This window comes from Schistocerca cancellata, chromosome 4 (genome assembly GCF_023864275.1).
Source record: "Schistocerca cancellata isolate TAMUIC-IGC-003103 chromosome 4, iqSchCanc2.1, whole genome shotgun sequence".
In the NCBI taxonomy this organism is placed as follows: domain Eukaryota; kingdom Metazoa; phylum Arthropoda; class Insecta; order Orthoptera; family Acrididae; genus Schistocerca; species Schistocerca cancellata.
In genome coordinates, this window is record NC_064629.1 from 636,478,888 (window position 1) to 636,501,455 (window position 22,568).

The following is a 22,568-nucleotide window of genomic DNA, read 5'->3' on the forward strand; positions in this document are numbered from 1 at the left end:
GGCTGACCGTAGGTGATTCAGTTCATCTTGTAAGTAAGCCGGCTTGCATATTTTGTTGGCTCTGTCCACCAAGGTTTTAATGACACCTTTTTTTTGCCTAGGATGATGGTTAGATTCCTTGTGGAGATATTTATCTGTGTGAGTGTTCTTTCTATATACCTTGTGGCCCAGTGTCCCATCCACCCGTTTAATTACCGACACATCCAGGAAATTGAGTTGACCACTGCTCTCTTTCTCCATAATAAACTGTATCTTTGGGTTAATGCTGTTCAGGTGCACCAAGAAGACATCCAACTCTTCTTCACCATGAGTCCACACTACAAATGTGTCATCAACATAGCGGTATCTTTTAGCAGGCATTTTACTGGCAGTCTGCAGCCCTCACTGTTCGAAGATCTCCATAAATAAATTGGCAACAGCTGGGCTGTGAGGGCTTCCCATCACCACCTCGTCGATCTGTTCGTAAAACTCGTTGTTATACTGGAAATAAGTTGTCGTCAGTCGTAAAAATATCTGCTATATATGAAATAGCTTCGTTTACAGGCACCATGGTAAACAATGACACTACATCGAAGCTCACAAGAATATCACTTGGGCTGACGTAAATCTCCCCCAGTTTTTCAATAAAATGCACCGAGTTTTTAATGTAACTGTCCGTTCTGCCGATGTGTGGTTGCAGCAAGCAGGTAAGATACCTGGCCACCCCCTGTGTTGGAGATCCTATGGCACTCACAGTCGGTCTCAAGGGGACCTGTGGTTTATGCACCTTTGGGAGTCCATTAAGTCTGGGTGGATAAGCTTCCATTTTGCAGAGTTGTTTTTTATCATCTGAAGGAAGAGAAGATTGTTTCACCAGTTGACTGGTATTTCTCAAAATTTTGGTTGTAGGATCCTTCTGAAGCTTTTTGTACGTAGTGGGATCCAAAAGGTCACTAATCTTCTTGTGATAATCTTTGGTGTTCAGCAAAACCGTAGCATTTCCTTTATCAGCTGCAAGTACAATAATGCTCTTATCCGCATTGATATCCCTCAGTGTCCTCCTTTCCGATTGAGACAAATTGCTGGTAGGTGGTTTCGCTTGGCGTAATATTCTGGCTGTTTCAGTCCTGATTTCATCCACGGAGTGCGATGGTAACAAACGGATTCCTGCCTCCACATTCGCTATAATGTCCTCTGTAGGAACCTTTAGTGGCATGACTGCAAGGTTGCCTCCTTTTGATAGAACTGAATGTTCCTCTTTTGTTAATTCTCTCCCAGACATGTTAATCACAGTTCGAGAGCTGCAGCGACTGATGTTTCACCTCTGCCTTTCTGTAGGCCATTGAATTTCCTCTTTTGCCTATTAGTTGCCATTTCTGTACTGAGCTCCATGGTCCTGAACGTTAGACAGTCCACCTTATTCCAGTCATAACACTGCATTATGTTACTGATATATAAATGGACATGTAACAGCTTACTGCTAGTTTCCGCTAGTTCTCACCGCGTATGGTGAATTCGTTCCCTGCGCCGAATGAAACATTCCCCTCACCTTCAGAAACTTCAGCACTGTCGCGGTGTCCCAGCAGCGTAGCAGGAAAGTAAGTGTCCACAGTTGTTGTGCTTTCTTCTTGCACAGTCCCTCCAGTCACTGAACCAAAACTGACACTTCCTCCCCATAGAGGCGTTTAATCATACAATGTAGGCTTTCACAGCCGGTGTTGTCTTCAGTTTACAACTTCGGGACTGAGAGTCCGTGGTCGATGTATAAAATATCCACCTGACGTTTCGTCTCCATCTGCGGGAGACATCTTCTGAGGTCGTCTGGCTACTGCCACTGAGGCAACTTTGCAGTCCTGCCACTAAAGGTTCCTACGGAGGACATTATTGCGAATGTGGAGGCAGGAATCCGTTTGTTACCATCGCACTCCGTGGATGAAATCAGGACTGAAACAGCCAGAATATTACGCCAAGCGAAACCACCTACCAGCAATTTGTCTCAATCAGAAAGGAGGGCACTGAGGGAGATCAATGCGGATAAGAGCATTATTGTACTTGCAGCTGATAAAGGAAATGCTACAGTTTTGCTGAACACCGAAGATTATCACAAGAAGATTAGTGACCTTTTGGATCCCACTACGTACAAAAAGCTTCAGAAGGATCCTACAACCAAAATTTTGAGAAATACCAGTCAACTGGTGAAACAATCTTCTCTTCCTTCAGATGATAAAAAACAACTCTGCAAAATGGAAGCTTATCCACCCAGACTTTATGGACTCCCAAAGGTGCATAAACCACAGGTCCCCTTGAGACCGATTGTGAGTGCGGTAGGATCTCCAACACAAGAGGTGGCCAGATATCTTGCCTCCTTGCTGCAACCACACATCGGCAGAACGGACAGTTACATTAAAAACTCGGCGCATTTTATTGAAAAACTGAGGGAGATTAACGTCAGCCCAAGTGATATTCTTGTGAGCTTCGATGTAGTGTCATTGTTTACCATGGTGCCTGTAAACGAAGCTATTTCATATATAGCAGATATTTTTACGACTGACATAGTGGCTTTAGTTAAACACTGCCTGACGACAACTTATTTCCAGTATAACAACGAGTTTTACAAACAGATCGACGGGGTGGCAATGGGAAGCCCTCCCAGCCCAGCTGTTGCCAATTTATTTATGGAGATCTTCAAACAGCAGGTGCTGCAGACTGCCAGTAAAATGCCTGCTAAATGGTACCACTATGTTGATGACACATTTGTAGTGTGGACTCATGGTGAAGAAGAGTTGGATGTCTTCTTGGTGCACCTGAACAGCATTAACCCGAAGATACAGTTTATGATGGAGAAAGAGAGTAATGGTCAACTCAATTTCCTGGATGTGTCGGTAATTAAACGGGTGGATGGGACACTGATGCACAAGGTATATAGAAACAACACTCACACAGATTGATACCTCCACAAGGAATCTAACCATCATCCCAGGCAAAAAAGAGGTGTCATTAAAACCTTGGTGGACAGAGTAACAAAATCTGCGAGCCGGCTTACTTACAAGATGAACTGAATCACCTACCACCAGCCTTCATCAAAAATGGATATACAAGTAAGGAAATTGATCTAGCCCTCCATCAAAGAAGAAAAGAAGCCAGAAGTCCAGAGCAACAATGGACACCTACTGGAAAAGTTTTCCTACCGTTTATTAATAAGGTTACGGACCGTTTCGGGAAAGTTTTGGCCAAGTATGGGATCGAAACAATCTTCAGACCCACCAAGAAGATTAAGGAATATTTAAGAACAGCAAAAGACGCCCGACATCCCCTAGCAACACCTGGAGTATACAAAATTCCATGCAGTTGTGACCAAGTATATAATGGAACAACAAAAAGAAGTGTAAACACCCGCTTAGCTGAACATAAAAGAAACTGTCGCTTAGGACACGTGGAAAAATCGGCCGTAGCTGAGCATGTTTTTCGAGATGGGAATCATCAAATTTAATTTAATGAGACAAGAGTCCTAGCACGAACATCCCATTATCATGCACGCATGTATAGAGAAGCAATAGAAATCCACAAACACCACAACAATTTCAATAGAAAAGAGGAAGTTTTAAAGTTGGACAAAATATGGATGTCGTCATTGCGCCAGCAGAATGACAATCGATTACTCTTAATCGAGAATGATGACGCCTTCCAAAGATAGGCACACTGTCAGCATCACGTGACAAATGGTGGTGCCCTCTATGTGCTCTATAAATGCGAGAGTACCTGCAGCCTCAGTGGCAGTAGCCGGACGACCTGAGAAGATGTCTCCCGCAGATGGAGATGAAACGTCAGGTGGAAATTTTATACATCGACCACTGCCTCTCAGCCCCGAAGTTTTAACTGAAGACAACACCGGCCGTGAAAGCCTACATTGTATCATGTAATGAAAGTTTCACAGAAACTTAATTCAGCCTATTTTGTTCTTACAACTATTACAAATGTTTGTAGCTCAGAGGATGCCAGGATGGCATATTTTGGATATTTTCAGTCACTTGCAACATATGGAAAATTATTTTGGGACATCTACATAGGTACTCCGAAAACCACCATACGGTGTTTGGCTACTGAACATAATGTTTCCAGTCATTTGACCACATACTCATGTAGATGGCATTTGACTTTTTACACGTTTTGACACAGTTTTTGCTTTAGGGTTAATATTTTGCATATTTGGGAAACATGTGATTCATCATTGCCATCATCACTGACTTGACCGTTCCCTTACATTTAGTTTACTGCATGACATGTAGGTCTTCCTACATTGTTCTTGAGATAGGGGAGAGAGTGTCACTGAAATGGTACAGGATTTGGGGTGGACATCATTAAAACGAAGGTGTTTTTCACTGCAGTGGACTCTTCTCATAAAATTGCAATCACCAACATTCTCCTCCAAATTCGAAAATAATTTATTGACACTGACCTACACAGGAAGAAACAATCATCATGATAACACAAGGGAAATCAGAGCTCATGTGGAAAGATGCAGGTGTTCATTCCTTCCACACGCTGTACAACGTTGGAATAGTAGGGAATTTTGAAGGTGGTTTGATGTACCCTCTGCCGGGCACTTAAATGTGATTTGCAGAGTATCCATGTAGATGTAGATGTGGATGTAGTTGTTTGTCAATATGTGACAACATAGTTATCTAAGAATGACATGTTATTTTGATCTCTGATAAGTATGTCCTCTTTAGTATTGTATGGTATGTATATATTTTGTTCCCTAGTTTGTATTCATAAAGTGTGCAACTTTTCTCTTGTTATGTGTTTTAGTATGTCACATCTTGCACACTTTGGCTTTTTGTTAAATGTTTACTACATATTACCACTGTATGTATGCGATCTCTTAAATTTTACACTGCCCCTTTATTATGAAGTTTCCATTGTCATTATTGTTGTTGTCTTCACATGAGTGCCTGAAGACGGTGTAGTAAAATGTCAAAACTGGTTGCATAAATAAATTACATAGAAAATATAAATGGTTGAAGATGTTTTTAATTTTAATTTTATACTGAACAGCCAGAACTTCAACTGAATCTTTGTAGTTATGGCCTTAACAGGACACACATGGCGCATGAATGCAGCTGTGACCTTGTTGAATGGAATATACTGAAATTTACTCAGAATGATTTAGAAAACCACAGAAAATAAAAATCATGCTAAATAGACATGGTTTTGAGCCCCTACACATGAGGCTATATCTTTATCACTGTTCTTCCTACTTCAGTTTGTACGTTATATGCTATACTCTTCTGGATTACACACATTCAAATAATGTACCATTATCTGCAATTATTCAGTAGTAAACAGATTATCCACTCTCAATCAGCATATCATATATTTTGAATGCATATACACGTGACATGTCACTCAAACATATTTATTTACATGTTAGTGTTAGTTTCATATGTTAGCTTTCTTCAAATAAGTGCAAGCATTCAGTAGTTTGTTTAGGACAGTCACTACCTTAAGGCCCTTCCTGATGTTTGTAGTTATGGAGTGCTATGTGTGAACAAATGAATGATGACAAAATTCACACCTTCTTTATCTTCCCTGGGAGTGTACTGTATCCACTCTTATGACGCTATGTGGTTACAAAGATTATGCAGATAAACAGTGATATTATTTTACTAACTAAAATTTCCTATGATTTTTATGCAGCATATGTTGAATGGGACTAACAAAAAATTCAGAGTACACTGACAAAACTGTATACTCTTAGCATCATCATTTATCTTATTCTACTTATTTATTCAGCCATAGACCATTTAGTACAACAGTATTGGACATGTCAGATACATTTAAGAAGTAATGTAAACATATTTAGCTCATTAACAAAGTAGGATAAGATTAGGCAAGTACAGGGCATGGAGGTGGTCATGACCTAATCAAAGGAAACATCCCAAAATTCACCTTAGCAATGTGGGAAACCATGGAAAACTGAATTCATGTTGGTTGCATGGGGAAGAAGTCCCACTCCTCCAAAATGTGTGTCCAGTGCATTAAAACTAAGCATAGACACATCACCTGGTACATGATCAGAAAGGGAATCACAAATACATAGTCTACTGTAGGTTTACATTGTGTACCCTGAAGCAAATCAATTATATAACTAAAACATGAAACATAAACCAGCTCTGAAAAATAAAAAACACAAGCACATTATTTAACACTTCTGCAAAGTGTAATGCATGAACACACAAAACCTGCTGACACTATATCCATCACAACTAATCTAGTACAGATACCTCCTCAGAGGATGTGTATTGCACTGCATCTGAAATAAGAGCACACAGGAAACCAACAGCACAAATATTTTTTTGCAAAGACAAAGACAGAATAGATGGTACATTAGTTAACAGAATGAAAACAACTCAAGAATAAATGAGGGCCTGTTATTCCTGTGAACTATTACATTCACTTACTCTGTAGAAACATATTTCAACAAAAAATGATTTTAACTAATGATTTCAACTCTGTTCTAAAAGCTAATTCCTTCTCAGACCTAAGCAGAGTTAGTTTGCAGTAGCTATTCTTGTCAACATACTTTTGTATATGTACAAGAAAAGTACAATAAGCAACACAACTTTTTAAACAGGGGCTGGCAATGAGCCATAGCAGAACCATGTCACGAAATATAAATAACTGTTTTCGTTAATGTAAAAATTTCGTTTATTTGACTGTTACTTTTACCCCAGAGAACTATTTAATAAGCTAAATGGGACTGGAAGTAACCAAAGTAAGTCATTCTGACACCATCTGAGGAGAAAACCCTACAAATAGTTCTTGTAGGAAAATATGCTGAACTGAGTCTCTTGAATACTTTAGTTTCTTGGTTTTTCCAGTTCCATTGTTGCTCAACCTTTGTGCATCATACCATTTCTAACTTATTTCTGCCTAGTACCAGTCTGATATCTTTATTTTGGTTTATCTTTCCTAACTGAATATAATTTGTTTTCTTTGCATTAAGGATCATCCTGTTGTCATTGAACTATGAATGCAAGGACTTGGGGACTTGATCAGTTGTTGTAAACAGAGATTCCTTAGCATTGCTCACTATTACATTAGTGTACTCTGCAAACAACATGATCTGGACTGAGGTTTCTGAGGTGTGCATGTCATTTATATAAATGAATAACAGAAGGGAGCCTAACACACTACCTGGGAGTACTCCTATTTCAAGTTTCTTTGCATCAGATACTTACCTAATTTTAGGATTAGAATGAGCTGACGTGAGTTCCATAACCTGTGATCTATACATCTTTATTCATTGACCATTAATATAATGGAATAGGCTTTATGTCTTATACATAATACTGATGTGTTTAGTTATATACACAATTACAGATGTTAACTGTATACTTTAAATTGTAACTTAGTTTGGTACACTTCCTTACATGTTGAATCACACATATTTATACTTAATTATGTACACACTTACAAGCATATATACTGAATTACCTACACTAGTGACAAGATGTATATATACAGATTTATAATTATAAGTATACTGAGTTTTCTAAACAGATGTCAGCAGTGATCTGTTGGTCTTCCCATTCACATTTCTCTTATGACTTTTTTTTTGTACCTCCAATATATCACCTATATGTATAGACTGCCCCCTAACTAGCAGTCCATAAGAAATATGAGAATCGAACAGTCCAAAAATGTCAATCTGAAATAGTTAGGAGTAGCTAAATCTCTCAGTTTTCATCTTAGGTATGCTACCATTGATATTCTTTAGGAAATGTGACTGATGCATTCTCCCCAGCTCAATTTGGACTCAATATGAAATCCTAAAAGTTTAACTGTTCTAGTTAGTCCTAGCAGAAGAAGTTGGGTCTTGTGAGGATTACACAGCAGTTTGTTAGAGGAGAACCATTTTACTGCAGCTTCTAGTGATTCCAGTGATATTTGTTGTAATGGTGATAGGTCTTGGTGAGTTGCAATTTTTTATGTCATCTGCATAGCAGACCACAGATTGAAGAGCATGATGAAAATCATTAATGTCAGTTATGAAAAAAATTGGTCCAAGAACTGATCCTGTGATACTCCTGTCTCCACCATGTTCATACAAAATGTCTGTTTCTCTCTGAAACATATTGTTTTATGTGTTATAAGTATGTAGCAACCATTTTTGGTGCTGCAGTTTTTACTCCATAAAATTCAAGTTTCTCAGGCAATATTTCATAATGGATACAATCAAAGGCCTTACTTAGGTCACATAAAACCAGTGAGGCTTTATACCTATTTTCAAAAGCAGTGGTTACAATGTCAAGTAATGCCGAAGTGGTTTTTTTTTCCTCATCTTCACCAAACTGTTTGTCTGAAATCAGTAATCACTTAATGGATTGTGTATAAGACTTTCAAATATTTTGGAAATTACAGGAACGATCGAGACTGCTCAGTAATTTTGGGGGAGGTTTTTGTCTCCTTTTTTAACAGTTGCTACAACTTTTGAAATTTTTAATGATGCAGGGAAAATTCTGAATTGAAGACATTTGTTAAAAATGAAGGCTAAAGGTTCACAGATAAAATGAATAGTTCTCTTGATAACATAGTTGAGTAGCCAGTATTATCCATTGTTTTAGAGCTGGAGAATTTTTTTACTGCTTTTATTACATTAGTGGAACTACTGCAGGATTGCTACTTATTCTTGCCAACAGATGTATTTTCCCCTTTTCCTTTTACTAGATACTTTAATCCCTGTAGTGACACATTGTTTTTTTTTTAAATTACTATTCAACGTCCTTTCTCATTACCTTGCGCAGAAAGGTATTTTCAAATAATAACATTAATTTATTATGGAATGGATTAAATTTTGTGTTAGCTTTGATTCATTGCAAATTTAATTCCACATCATTTCTTGCTAACTATTCTTAAAAACATTTGTCCTGGAGTCATTAATTACTCTAACTGGTTTCCACTCAAGAGTATCCATACTATAAGGCATTATCTTATTTATCCTAACTAACTGCTTATCATAATCAGGGAGAACATTCATTACCACATAAACAGTTTTCTTCTTGCTTTGAGCTTCACCAAAGGAAACTTTATCAATTAGAATCTGATTGTCTCTATCCAGATATGTCAGGAAGTTAATTATTGAGATCAAACTGTAGTATCCAAATATGATTTCCAGATCATTTTACCTGTCATAATCCTTCAGCAAATCTACATTGAAGTCACTATAGACTATTAACTGCTTGCTGCTGCTGCCTGACAGGTATCATAGTAAGGAATCTAGATTCCTCATGAACAGTACAAGATTTCCCAGGGGGTCTATAAACAGTCTCCAGGAGACTACTATTTTTTGGTAGCAACAATTCACTAGTATGTGCACTCACATACACACATATTTCTGTGTGCTGATCATTACAAAATCTACTTGTGTCAATGTTTCTAACCTTATGTTCTGTCTTAGTAAGAAGAAAAGAGTCTACCTGTTAGGTATTAGCCATAGGATGGGTGGGGGAGGGAAGGAGTGATAAGCCAGATGATTCGGGTAAAATTTGGAACAGGGTACAGGTGACAAGTATTGTGAAACCAATTGCTAGCCTTAGCCAAGTGACAAGTGACAGAGGACACAGGGAATTTGTGCAAAGATTTTGACAAAGAGGATCTGATAATTGTAGTAAGTGGCTAAGGACAGTAGTTACAGCATTTGGGGTGACCTGGATGAAATAGAAGTAGCAACTATACATGCAAATGTGAGTTTTGTGGAGATCCTACAGAATCATTACCATCCCTGGATTAATACTACTGTGAGCTGTGTGAACACTGAGTTGAGCATGTAACCACTGACTGAAATGAAATATCATATGAATGCAGTGCCTGTTGGTACAATTCGGAGATGGAGATGTGCTAGACATGGACTACATCTGAATAGGAGAGGGAAAGATAGGTTGGCTGAGCTTCTTGCACACTATGTGTGGTGAAAACCATCACACAAAGCAACATCGCTGTGGTTACTGGGGTCAGAGAGGTATCTTTTTAGGTTAGAATTAGGATTCAGGCACCCTGCTTGGAAGAAGTAAAAATAACAGAAGAACCTTACAAAATGCTTAAGAATAAACAAAACGTTAGGTTAGCTTATTTAATCAAAATATTAGAGGATTGAGTAATAAGGTAGAAGAGCTTCTCGTCTGTTAGGAAAAGTTAGAGAGACCTAAAATGAAAGACATCCTGTGCCTATCTGAGCACCACATAACCACAGTGTTAGATAAATTAAATATAAAAACATTACACTATAGCATCCTACCCATGCAGAACCAATATAGGAAATGAAGGAGTTTTTATGTTTATTAATACAAATGCACATTCAAAAACGTGGACAAAAGTAGATTTTGTAGTGATCAGCACATAGAAGTGTGGGTGTGCTTGTGAATTAGCAATGAAAAACAGTTCACTTTTAATTTTAACTGTGTATAGATCTCCAATGGGAAATTTTGAACTGTTTATGAGGAATTTGGATTCCTTACTATGCTATCTGCCACCCAGCAGGAAGCAGTCAATGGTGACTTCAATGTAGTTTTCCTGAAGGATTCTTATAGAAAACTGTATTTGCATCCTACAGTTTGATCTCAGTAATTGACTTCCCATCATGAGTGGATAAAGACAGCAGGATCCTAATTGAAAATGTTTCAAAGCAGTAAAATAACTGTTTACCCAGTAATAGATTCTCACTGTGATCATGATAAGCAGTTAGTTAGGATAAATAAGATAATGCCTCTTCAGTGAAAATCAGTTAGAGTAATTAATGACTCCAGGATGAATGTTTTTAAGAATAGTTTACAAGAAATGATGTGGGCCAAAATTTACAGTGAATCAAATACTAACATAAAATTTAATCTATTCCATGATAAATTAATGTCATTCTTTGAAAATACCTTATAGTGTATGCTAATCAAAAAGGACATTAAACAGTTATCTAAGGAAACCATCTATCACTCGAGGGATTAAACTATCTTGTGAAAGGGAAAGGGGAAATATGGGGTGAAGATAAATAAAAGGGGCCCAGATGAGTGGATATGATTAGACATGAGTGCATACATAAACAGAGGGGTAAAATAGCTACAGTTACATCCAACAGAATGGAGCAATTGCCCATTCAAGTGGCTGAACCTTGTAGCCCATTTACACACTCTTCAAGTCTTACAGAGTTGTAGCAAAGAGTCTGGTTGTGGCCCTAGCTGGCCACTCAGGTCACCTGATCTGTCAGTGTATAATTACTTTGTGTGGGGAGCCCTCAAGTCTAAGAGGCATTGCTACAACCCTCATAGACTTTAACAACTGCAGTAGAACATTTTGGATGAAACTGCAGCAGTCCAGCATCAATCTACCTTCAGCAACTTGTTGACCAGGCTCCAGAAGTGCCAAGAGTTGAATGGTGGTGTTTTTCAGCTTCTGTTGCAGTCAGGGTAGTACTGCCTTTCCTTTCCTCTGCTGTGTTTCTTTGTACCTTGGAATTTGTTCTCCAGGCCACTTTCAATTTCCCCATCCTGTATATCTGTTGGCAAGAACAAGTAGAGATCCTGAAATTGCACATTACAAAATCACTCAAATTTACTTGGAAAAGTTATCAAAAAGTTAAGGAGCATGGACATAATATAAAAAATCAGCAATTCTGACATCTGACTTAAGGCTATATGGAGTGTAGTGAAACAGGAGACAGGACAACCAGAAACAGAACAGGATAACATCACTACAGAACTGAATGGAAGGGCTATAAATCATAAATCAGATAGCAAATACCTTTAATAACAATTTCTTAAATATAGTAGAAAGTATAGGACAAACAGTTCAAATAAAAAATAACAGTAGTATGTTGAAAAAGCAATTCTCTTAGAGTTCAGTCATATCAATGTATCACCAATGTTAGAATAGTATCCCACCTCAGCAACAATAACTTCCTCAGCAAATCACAGTTTGGATTTTCAAAGAGTTGCTCTACTGAGAATGCCATTTACATGTTCACTCATGAAATTTTACAAGCCTTAAATAACAAAATACCATGTGTTGGTATTTTCTGTGGCCTGTTCAAGGCATTTGATGGTATGAATCATAATGTTATCTGAGATAAATCAAAATTTTATGGATTGATTGTATAGCCAACCAATGTATAAGTCTTATTTAATCAAAAGAATGCAGACATGCAGACAGGATCAATAGCTGCCAGCGACGAATCTCCTTCTACTGTTCCTGATGTCTGTCCTCTGACTGCCAGTGAAAGGTTCTCTGCTGCCACTGAAGACACCTCCACTGCTGTTGAAATGTCCTCTGCTGTTGGTGTAAGGTCATGTGTTGCCAGTGATGTGTCATACTCTGCTGGTGGTATCTCTTTCGCTGCTGGTGAAGTGTCCTCTGCTTCCAATGCAGAATCCTCTGCTGCCAGTTTAATGTCTTCTGCTGTAGCAGCATCTGGCCTCTGCTGTGGGTGATCTGACCTCTGCTGCAGGTGACCTGATCTCAACAGTGCGTGACCTGACTTCAGCTGCAACAGCACATGGTCTCAAGACCCTTAGAATTTCAGCTGCCATAGCTTTCCCCCTTTTTATTCCAGTGGAGACCATGCATGTGAACTGGCCTCTAATAGTACTGTCTGCATAAACAAAAGTTGCATTCATAAATTCCCTGCATATATTTTCAAGAGTTTTGTCCATACACTAGCCTCTGCACATTTGCACTTGTTTTTATAGACATATTGTGCACCACCAGCTATCACTACCAGGTTTTACTAACTTCTCACAGCCTATCAGTACTGCTCTGAGGGAGGTTCTGAGCTTGGTGATACTCACAACATTGAAACCAGGTTCACCACTATTCATAATAGTTGCTATACCCCTTCCAAGTCTATCAGATAACATGCTAATCTCACACTTTTTTTTATGTGTTTCCCTGCTGCACTCATCTATGTTTTGACAGTTGAGGCATACTCACACAAGCCATTGCATCATCCAACAAGGCTGACAAAAGTGAATCAGAGGCAGATACATCTGAATCCAGGGCTTGGAATTTGTTGTTAGTCTTCAACATGAATTGTGTCTCACTATGCCATAACTGAGATAATCTTCTTGACCTCCAGTATCTATCATTCTGTACAAAGTCTCCTATCATGCTTTCTCCACAATACAGATTTAATGCATCTTCATTTTCCTGAACATATCTTTTCACTGCTAAAAGTTCATGCTGAAGAGCACTGTTTATGGATGCTTTTCAAAACATTTGGTGATGGCTCTTCCTCTTGGATTGCAGTAAGTGAAACCCCAACAATAAGTTTCATTCAATGTATCTGTATTCACCAAACATGTTAAGTGCACCCATAGAAGTGAAACAGGACATTGCCTTACACCTTTCATCACATTTTATGGCAAGAAATGCACTTTTCTGACTTTTAGTAGAGTAGTTTACTAATATGTCTATGTATATTTATCAACAACATCATGTTTGGTTGTTAACATGGCAGTTCTTCTCACAACTTTATTTGTAAAACCCAAAATAAGATAGCTGACAGGAAATAAAGAAGTTCTGCAAATAATCATTACTCTAACAATTTATCAATGGCCTTAAATTTTCTTCTGTAATTTTAATCTGTATGTGATGTTATGCTAGTTAAGTGACAGCAGTGGAGATTGAAAATAATAATTTCCCATATAATTTACATCACACTAACTGTTCTGTTCATCTCATAGGAATCATCTCACCTGAAAATTTGTTTCTTTTAGATGACATTAGATTAGATTAGATTCAGTGTTTCCTGCATAGACACATAAATGAGATTATTCTTACAGGCATGAAACATGTGAGAAAGTATAAAATAAAAAACATAGAATATTTTAATACACTACTGGCCATTAAAATTGCTACACCAAGAAGAAATGCAGATGACAAACAGGTATTCATTGGACAAATATATTATAATAGAACTGACATGTGATTACATTTTCATGCAATTTGGGTGTGTAGATTCTGAGAAATCAGTTCCCACAACAATCATCTCTGGCCATAATAATGGCCTTGATATGCCTGGGCATTGAGTCAAACAGAGCTTGGATGGCATGTACAGGTACAGCTGCCCATGCAGTTTCAACACGATACCACAGTTCATCAAGAGTAGTGACTGGCTTATTGTGATGAGCCCATTGCTCGGCCACCATTGACCAGAGGTTTTCAGTTGGTGAGAGATCTGTAGAATGTGCTGGTCAGGGTAGCGGTCGAACATTTTCTGTATCCAGAAAGGCCCGTACAGGACCTGCAACATGCAGTCATGCGTTATCCTGCTCAAATGTAGGGTTTCGCAGGGATTGAATGAAGGTAGAGCCACAGGTTGTAACACATCTGAAATGAAACGTCCACTGTGCAAAGTGCCATCAATGCGAACAATAGGTGATCGAGACGTTTAACCAATGGCACCCCATACCATCATGCCGGGTGATATGCCAGTATGGCGATGACAAATACACACTTCCAATGTGCGTTCACCGCGATGTTGCCAAACATGGATGCGACCATCATGATGCTGTAAACAGAACCTGGATTCACCCGAAAAAATGACGTTTTGCCATTCATGCACCCAGGTTCATCGTTGCGTACACCATCACAGGCGCACCTGTCTGTGATGCAGCGTCATAGTCCGTGCTGCTGCAAACATTGTCGAACTGTTCGTGCAGATGGTTGTTGTCTTGCAAATGTCCCTATCTTTTGACTCAGGCATCAAGACGTGGCTGCACGATCCGTTACAGCCATGCAGATAAGATGCCTGTCATCTTGATGGCTAGTGATACAAGGCCATTGGGATCCAGCACGGTGTACCATATTACCCTCCTGAACCCACCAATTCCACATTCTGCTAACAGTGATAAGCTCTCGACCAACGCGAGCAGCAATGTCGCGATATGATAAACTGCAATCTCAATAGGCTACAATCAGACCTTTATCAAAGTCAGAAGTGTGATGGTACGCATTTCTCCTCCTTACACGAAGCATCACAACAACGTTTCACCAGGCAATGCCATTCAACTGCTGTTTGTATATGAGAAATTGGTTGGAAACTTTCCTCATGTCAGCACATTGAAGGTGTCACCACCAGTGCCACCCTTGTGTGAATGCTCTGAAAAGCTAATCATTTACATATCCAGCATCTTCTTCCCGTTGGTTAAATTTCACATCTATAGCACGTCATCTTCATGGTGTAGCAATTTTAATGGCCAGTAGTGTATAATACTCACTTCCTGATCATTTTTCAGGAGATTGTGAAAATATGTAAGTATACTACAGAAAACTGGAACTGCTAATAGTTACAGAATTAATACATTGTCAGAATGAAACATAGTTATGCACCTGTAATAAATTTGTCATACACAAAATATGTAATGTTGACTGTTGTGACAAAGTGCTGTCAAAACTGGAATCAACAGACATTTTACCTATGATGGTTTAACAGTTCCTGTTACATATTCATCTATAGAGTAGAAGGAGTTGCCTATTAAAAAGTCTTTCAAACTGTTTAAACTGTACTTTAGCTGAAACCAAGTTTCTAATGGTTGCTGGAAATTTATTGAAAATGTATGTTCCTGAATAGGGGACCACTTTTTGGACCAAGGTAAATGATTTTAGGGCTTTATTTAAATTGTTCTTTTTCCTAGTATTAATACTGTGTATTGAGCTATTGGTAGGAAAAGAGACATACTATTTCAAACAAATTTCATTAACAAATAAATATGCTGAGAAGCAGTGGTTAGAATACCCAGTTCCTTGAACAGGTTTCTACATGATGTTCTTGAATATACACCACAAATGAGTCTTATTACATGCTTCTGCACTCCGAAACATTTTCTTGGTTTAACGAGTTAACCAGAAGTATGATCCTATATCACATAATGGAACAAAAACAAGAAAATATTCAAGTTTTTTATATTCATATCTCCTACATCTGACAGCAGTTATGTTGTAAATACAGACTTGTTTAGGTGCTTCAACAATTTTGAGGTATTCCCTTCCCAACTGAGTTTATTATTGAGTTGTAATCCCAGAAATTTAACGCTGTGAACCTCTCTGATCTCATGTCTTCACACGTTATACACATGCTGGAAGGAACTCTCCTACAGGTTCTGAACTGCATATGGTAGGTTTTTTCGAAAGTTTAATAACAGTGAATCATCTTTAAACTACACACATCCAAAAAAAAAAAAAAAAATTGCATCATCTCAGTTTTGAGAGTTCCAGAACCTGTACGAAAATTGGAATAGAGATCAGCATAAACATCACTTCCACCCTTTTTATTGCTCAAAAAAACCACACATCACATGTTGCACCACCATACAGTAAGACCTCCAGAGGTGGTGGTCCTGATTGCTGTACACACCAGTACCTCTAATACCCAGTGGCATGTCCTCTTGCATTGATGCATGCCTGTATTTGTCGGGGCATACTATCCATAAGTTCATCAAGGCACTGTTGGTCCATACTGTTCCACTCCCCAACAGCAATTTGGCGTAGATCCCTCAGAGTGGTTGGTGGGTCACATCGCCAATAAACAGCCCTTTTCAATCTACCCCAGACATGTTCAATAGGGTTCATGTCTGGAGAACATGCTGCCCCTCTAGTCGAGCAATGTTGTTATCCTGAAGGAAGTCATTCACATGATATGAATGATGGGCGCACAAACTGTCATCCATGAAGACAAATGCCTCGCCAATATACTTCTGATATGGTTGCACTATCAACTGGAGGATGGCATTCACATATCATACAGCTGTTACGGTGCCTTCCATGACCACCAGCAGCGTACATCGGCCCCACATAATGCCACCCCAAAACAGCAGGCACTCTCCACCTTGCTGCACTCGCTGGACAGTGTGTCAAAGGCGTTCAGCATGACCAGGTCGCCCCCAAACACATCTCTGACGATTGTGTGGTTGAAGGCATATGTGACACTCATCGTTGAAGAGAGTGTGATGCCAATCATGAGCGGTCCATTAGGCATTTTGTTGGGCCCACCTGTACCGTGCTGCAATGTTGTGGTTGCATTATGGACCTCACCATGGACATCGGGAGTGAAGTTGGGCATCATGCAGCCTACTGCGCACAGTTTGAGTCATAACACTATGTCTTGTGGCTGCATGAAAAGCATTATTCGACATGGTGGCATTGTTGTCAGTGTTCCTCCGAGCCATAATCCCTATGTAGTGGTCATCCACTGCAGCAGTAGCCCATGGGTGGCCTGAGCAAGGCATGTCATCAAGAGATCCTGTCTCTCTGTATCTCCACCATGTCCGAACAACATGGCTTTTGTTCACTCTGAGAAACCTGGACAATTCCCGTGTTGAGAGCCCTTCCTGTCTCAAAGTAACAATGCAGACATGATCGAACTGCAGTATTGACCATCTAGGAGTGGTTGAACTACAGACAACATGAGCCACGTACCTCCTTCCTGGTTGAATGACTGGAACTGATCGCCTGTCAAACCTCCTCTGTCTAATAGGCCCTACTCATGTATGATTGTTTATATCTTTGGGTGGGTTTAGTGACATCTCTGAACAGTCAAAGGGACTGTGACCACGATACAATATCCACAGTCAATGCCTGTCTTCAGGAGTTCTGGGAACCAGGTTGAGCAAATTTTTTTTTTTTTTTTTTTTTTTTTTTTTTGAGGTGTGTATTTATTAAAGTCAGTGAAAATATGATTAACAGCCATTTCTAAATTTGTGCTTGATTTTCTATTTATTGCAATCTTTGTATCATATGCAAACAAAACAAACTTATCATCTTGTAATGTAAGAGATGAGAGGTCATTAGTGTCCATAAGAAAAAGCAGTGGAGCCAAAATGGAACCTTGAGGAACACCACATGTAATTAACTCCCAATTAGATGAAGACTGATTGTGTACTCCACAGTTTCTTTGTAATGGTGCCTTTTGTTTCCTAGTAGTTAGGTAAGACTGAAACCATTTTGCAGCACTACAAGTGACAACATAATATACTAATATACTTCAAAGAATGCTGTGATTCGTACAGTCAAAGGCTTTTGACGGGTCACAGAAAATGCCAGTAGTCTCTAATTTGTTATCTAATGAATTAAGTAAACTCTCACTGTATGTGTAAATAGTCTTTTCTGTATCTGAACAGTTAAGGAACCGAAACTGTGACTTGGATAACATGTTATTTACAATCAGATGCTTAAGAAGACCTTTGAACACAACCTCTTCAAATATTTTTGAGAAAGCTGTCAAATGTGAAACTGATCAATAGTTTGATGGTATCTCTTTACCCCCTTCTTGTAAAGGGGCTTAACTTTTGTATATTTTAACCAATCGGAAAATGTTTTGCTGAGAAGAGATTGATTATATAAATAACTTAAGACAGAACTCAACTCACATGAACACTCTTTGATTAACTTCATTGATATGTTATCATAACCATTAGAATACATTGATTTTGAGGATTTTGTGACAGGTGCTACTTCTTTGTGAGAAATGCGTATCATTTTCATTTTACTGATGTTATTTGTAGATACTGGTCTTAAATATTCCATTGCACTGCTTACTGAACCTGATAGCCCCTAGCTGTGAGTAACAGAAACAAAGTACTTGTTTAAGAGGTTTGCAACACTACATGCACTTGTTACCAATGTCTCATTTATTTTTAGAGCTATCTGTTCTTCTTCCTTTCTGATCACACTTGTCTCTGTCTTCGCTATATCCCATATAGTTTTTATTTTGTTGCATGATGTAATTGTCTTTTTCTCATAATAAAACTTCTTAGCTTTCTCAATTACCTGCTTTAATATTTTGTAGTATTTTTTGTAATGCATTACACTGCTTACATCAGAGCTGTACCTAGATAGCAGATACAGTTTCCTTTTTGTCCCACATGATACCTTTATTCCTTGGTAATCCATATTTTATTTTTAGCTTTCTATTTGATTTGTGTTGCCTTTAGGGGAAAACAATTTTCAAATGAGGAAGTGGCTTTATTAATGAATTCTTTGTTTGTTTGATTTGAGTCAAAATTATTGTAAACATCTATGCAGTTCATGTCTTTCAGCAGTCTCCTAAAATTCTCAATTTTTGACTGATTTATAGTTTTGATATCCTGTCAAATTTCAACATTTAACATAAGATGTTGCATGTCAGATCAGATAGCCCATTTACTTTTGGTTCTGTGATATAATTTTTTCCATATGTTTGTCTACAAAGGTATTACCAATAGCAGTCTCATATCATTTACATACCCTAGTTGCAAAGTTCATAGAAGGAATGAAATTGAATCACAGTGTTACAGATTGCAATAATTGTTCACTGACGGAGCTTTTCAATAAATCCACATTAAAATCAGCAGTAACCACTATTTCATTGTTTTTTATTGTGAGATGGGACAAGAGAGCTTTCAGATTTTTATTTTTTTTATTTTTTTTTATGACGAGGTTAAAGTTTCCTAAAGGTACTCTGTGTCTACTTACTATTATAAAGGGCTTATTATGAAATACTGGTACTTCTTCTGTTACACAAGTTTCTAAGTGCTATTGTGATCAAAATTTATTAATATCAGTGTTCTTGAAATTAAAACAGTCTCTGAAAAATGTGACAACTCCTCCTTTCCCCACATTTTCTCTACAGAAGTAAAAGGTTAACATAAATCCTGTGACATTTAACATATATATGTACCAGTGGTCACACAATGTTCAGATAGACAGATTATATCAACTGGTTTGGTCAACTCTAATTCTTGGACAAAAATCAGCAACTCAGTAAGCTTAAAACCAGTCCTCAGATGTTCTGATGCAATAAGGGTAACTGATTTTGTACACTGGCTGGATTACAACTGGATGAACCTAATTTTTCTGTCAATATCTGAGTGTTTCGAGTTTCAATCAGGGGCTGTTTGCGTGAATTGTTTGTCTTTCTTATATTTAGCACATTGCACTTTCCTTGATATTAATCATTCATTTTTTCCCTGTGTTCTGTTATAGGGCTTCTCAGTACTAGTATGTTACATTATATCAAGTGAATGTCCACTACATACAAAATTGCTTCATAAGCTGAAGTTAGTGAAAACAGCAGATGTGGATTTCAGCTCTGATTCATTAAACAGCCCTCTTCGATGTAAGTATGACCCTTACTGATTAAATTATAGTGCTTTGTTGAGTAAGTAAAAAAGGAAGAGCTACTGTGCTTCTTTCTTATGCATAAGAATAAGCAAACAACAAATTTTGTTTTTTGATTGCATTTTCTTTAAATGTACATATTGCTGGATGTCACTAGAATATACAGTCTCAGATTATAATGTGATTTTGTTTCTTTAAGCTTTAACAGACTGGAGAACTAAGGCACCATTAGTACTACTGGTGAAAGAGTATCTCAAAATTGACATTATATACAAGCTTACAGTTTAGAAGAGGAGTTATGCATAAATATTTCCAGTATGAATATCTGTTTTAATAGTGTGTGACTTCTTACAATAGCTCTAGATACAGAAACATGGGTTCTGAATGGCTGATATCTGGTGTTAGAGCGTTGTGGAGTCAGGAGAACCATTCCCCTCAGACCATGTACTTTGTAAGGTTGAGATCACATAACAGATAGGACAAGGGCAGAGCCCTCATTTCCATGAAATGTCCATAAAATCATTATAATGCTATTAAGGGCTAGTAGGGTTGTGCATTTTCTTCCTGAGCATAGAAGTCTCCACCAAATCTCTGTACATTAACTTACAAGTGTACAATCTATAATCAGATTTTTGAGACAGTAATGAATATACCAGATAACTTATTTTATCCCTTATAAAAATTCACCATATGAGGGTACCAATGCTGAATTGCACACTGTTTTTATGCACTGTGACTGTGTCCAATAATCATTCATCAATCCTTCCTTCTCCATACTTCTAGCATCCAAACATTGTGTTACTGTACCCATCCTAAGTTCCATGTTTTATTTGAAAATTAATGAAGTACATTGCGGGGCGGTGGGTGGAAAATAAAGTTATTATTTTATATTTCTGTTGCCATTGTCAACACAGGCTCTCTAACTACAATGTTGGCAACCACAAAGTGATTAGCAAAAACGTGATGCCTGTAATTAGAGTTCACTGTGCCCACTCTGATGTAGAATTAGAGTTATTGATTATTGAAGTTCATTACTCTGAGGATTTAGGATGATGTCTAGGATTCATAGAAAGTACAGTTTACTATAACAATTTTCACTGTATTCTGAAAACGATAAAGTGTAGAATTCCAGACAATGATTACCACTAACAGTTATTGTACTATCAGAGCTGTTCAGAGTCTACTGCACGGATCCTATTACCCCTAGATAACGAAACTGTTCAATAATCGTTATCAATGTAAATGTTCAAAGTGAATGCTCGCCAAAATTTGATGTTAATACTCATCAAACGCCAAGCTAGTAATGGTAGAAAGCCTGTCCTGCAGTAGCACGTGGAAATACGACATATGCAAAATGAGACTAAATCACTGGAGTCGTTCAATAATTAACACTTTACTCCAATGTGAACTCATTATTAAGTGCATATCGAGTTATGTAATATGGCATACAAAGCTGTTCCTAGCAACTGCCCAAATGCGATGTGGCTTCCGACAAGGAGTGCGTGCTGATACCAATCTAGAAGAGAACTGGGGCGTCTCTCTAGTCTTTTTTTTTTTTCTTTATTGTTATTTTGAAACCTGTGTACAGGCAGGCCAGCAGCAGCATACTACGCCGCTCTTGGGCCTCAGAGAAACACAAAAGATACAAATGAAGACATTTAGAGAAAAAAATACGGTGGACATATAAACGGAGTCAAACACTTCTTAAAATACATGGAGCCGTTCACAGGCGTAGAGTTCAAGATAAAATTTGTTCAGACACTTCGACACATACATAGACAAAAATTGTCACACGTGAACGTAGGTGCACAAAACGAATAACACTGAACCACTTAAGCACAAAACGACGGCACACACAGAACACACGGCGTTGAACTCCGGCGTGCGAATGTTCACTAACCGTGTATGAGTCCGGGGACCTGCCAAGAGAGGAGGAGGGGGAGAGGGAGAAGGGAGAGCAGATGCCATGGGTAGGGGAGATAGGGGGAAGGGAGGAAGGGGGAGAGGAAGCCCGTGGGAAGAGGGGTGGAGGGAGGGGACGGGAGAAAAAGAAAGAGAAGGGAGGGAGGGTGCCTAAAGGAAAGGACACAGGAAGTGGGGGGCAGGATCAAAGTTGATAGGAGGGGTAGATGGAGGGGAGGAGGACATCATCAGGGAGGGGGAGCTGGAGGAAGCCACCTTGGAAGAGGGTAAGGAGGGTGGAGAGATGGAGACCAGGTGGGACATGGGAATACAGGCACGGCAGCGGGCGGGGGTGGGAGAGGATGGGTGAGATAAGCAGATGAGCAGGATCGAGTTTGCGGGAGGTGTACAGGATCCATATCCTTTCAAGGAAAAGGAGGAGGTGGGGGAAGGGGATTAGATCGTACAGGATCTGCGTGGGGGAAGGGAGACGGATGCGATAGGCGAGGCGGAGAGCATGGCGTTCAAGGATTTGGAGGGATCTATAA

The 22,568-nt window shown here is 38.7% G+C and overlaps 1 protein-coding gene across 1 annotated transcript in view; it reads left to right on the top strand.

Moving 5' to 3' along the window:
• LOC126184357 (adhesion G protein-coupled receptor L4) overlaps positions 1–20,136 on the top strand; it is a 443,528-nt gene extending 423,392 nt beyond the window's left edge. Inside the window, exon 15 of the mRNA XM_049926737.1 lies at positions 19,984–20,136. Within this exon, the coding sequence (XP_049782694.1) occupies positions 19,984–20,136 (153 nt within the window). The remainder of the gene's footprint in view (positions 1–19,983) is intronic.
• The last annotated feature ends 2,432 nt before the right edge of the window (positions 20,137–22,568 follow it).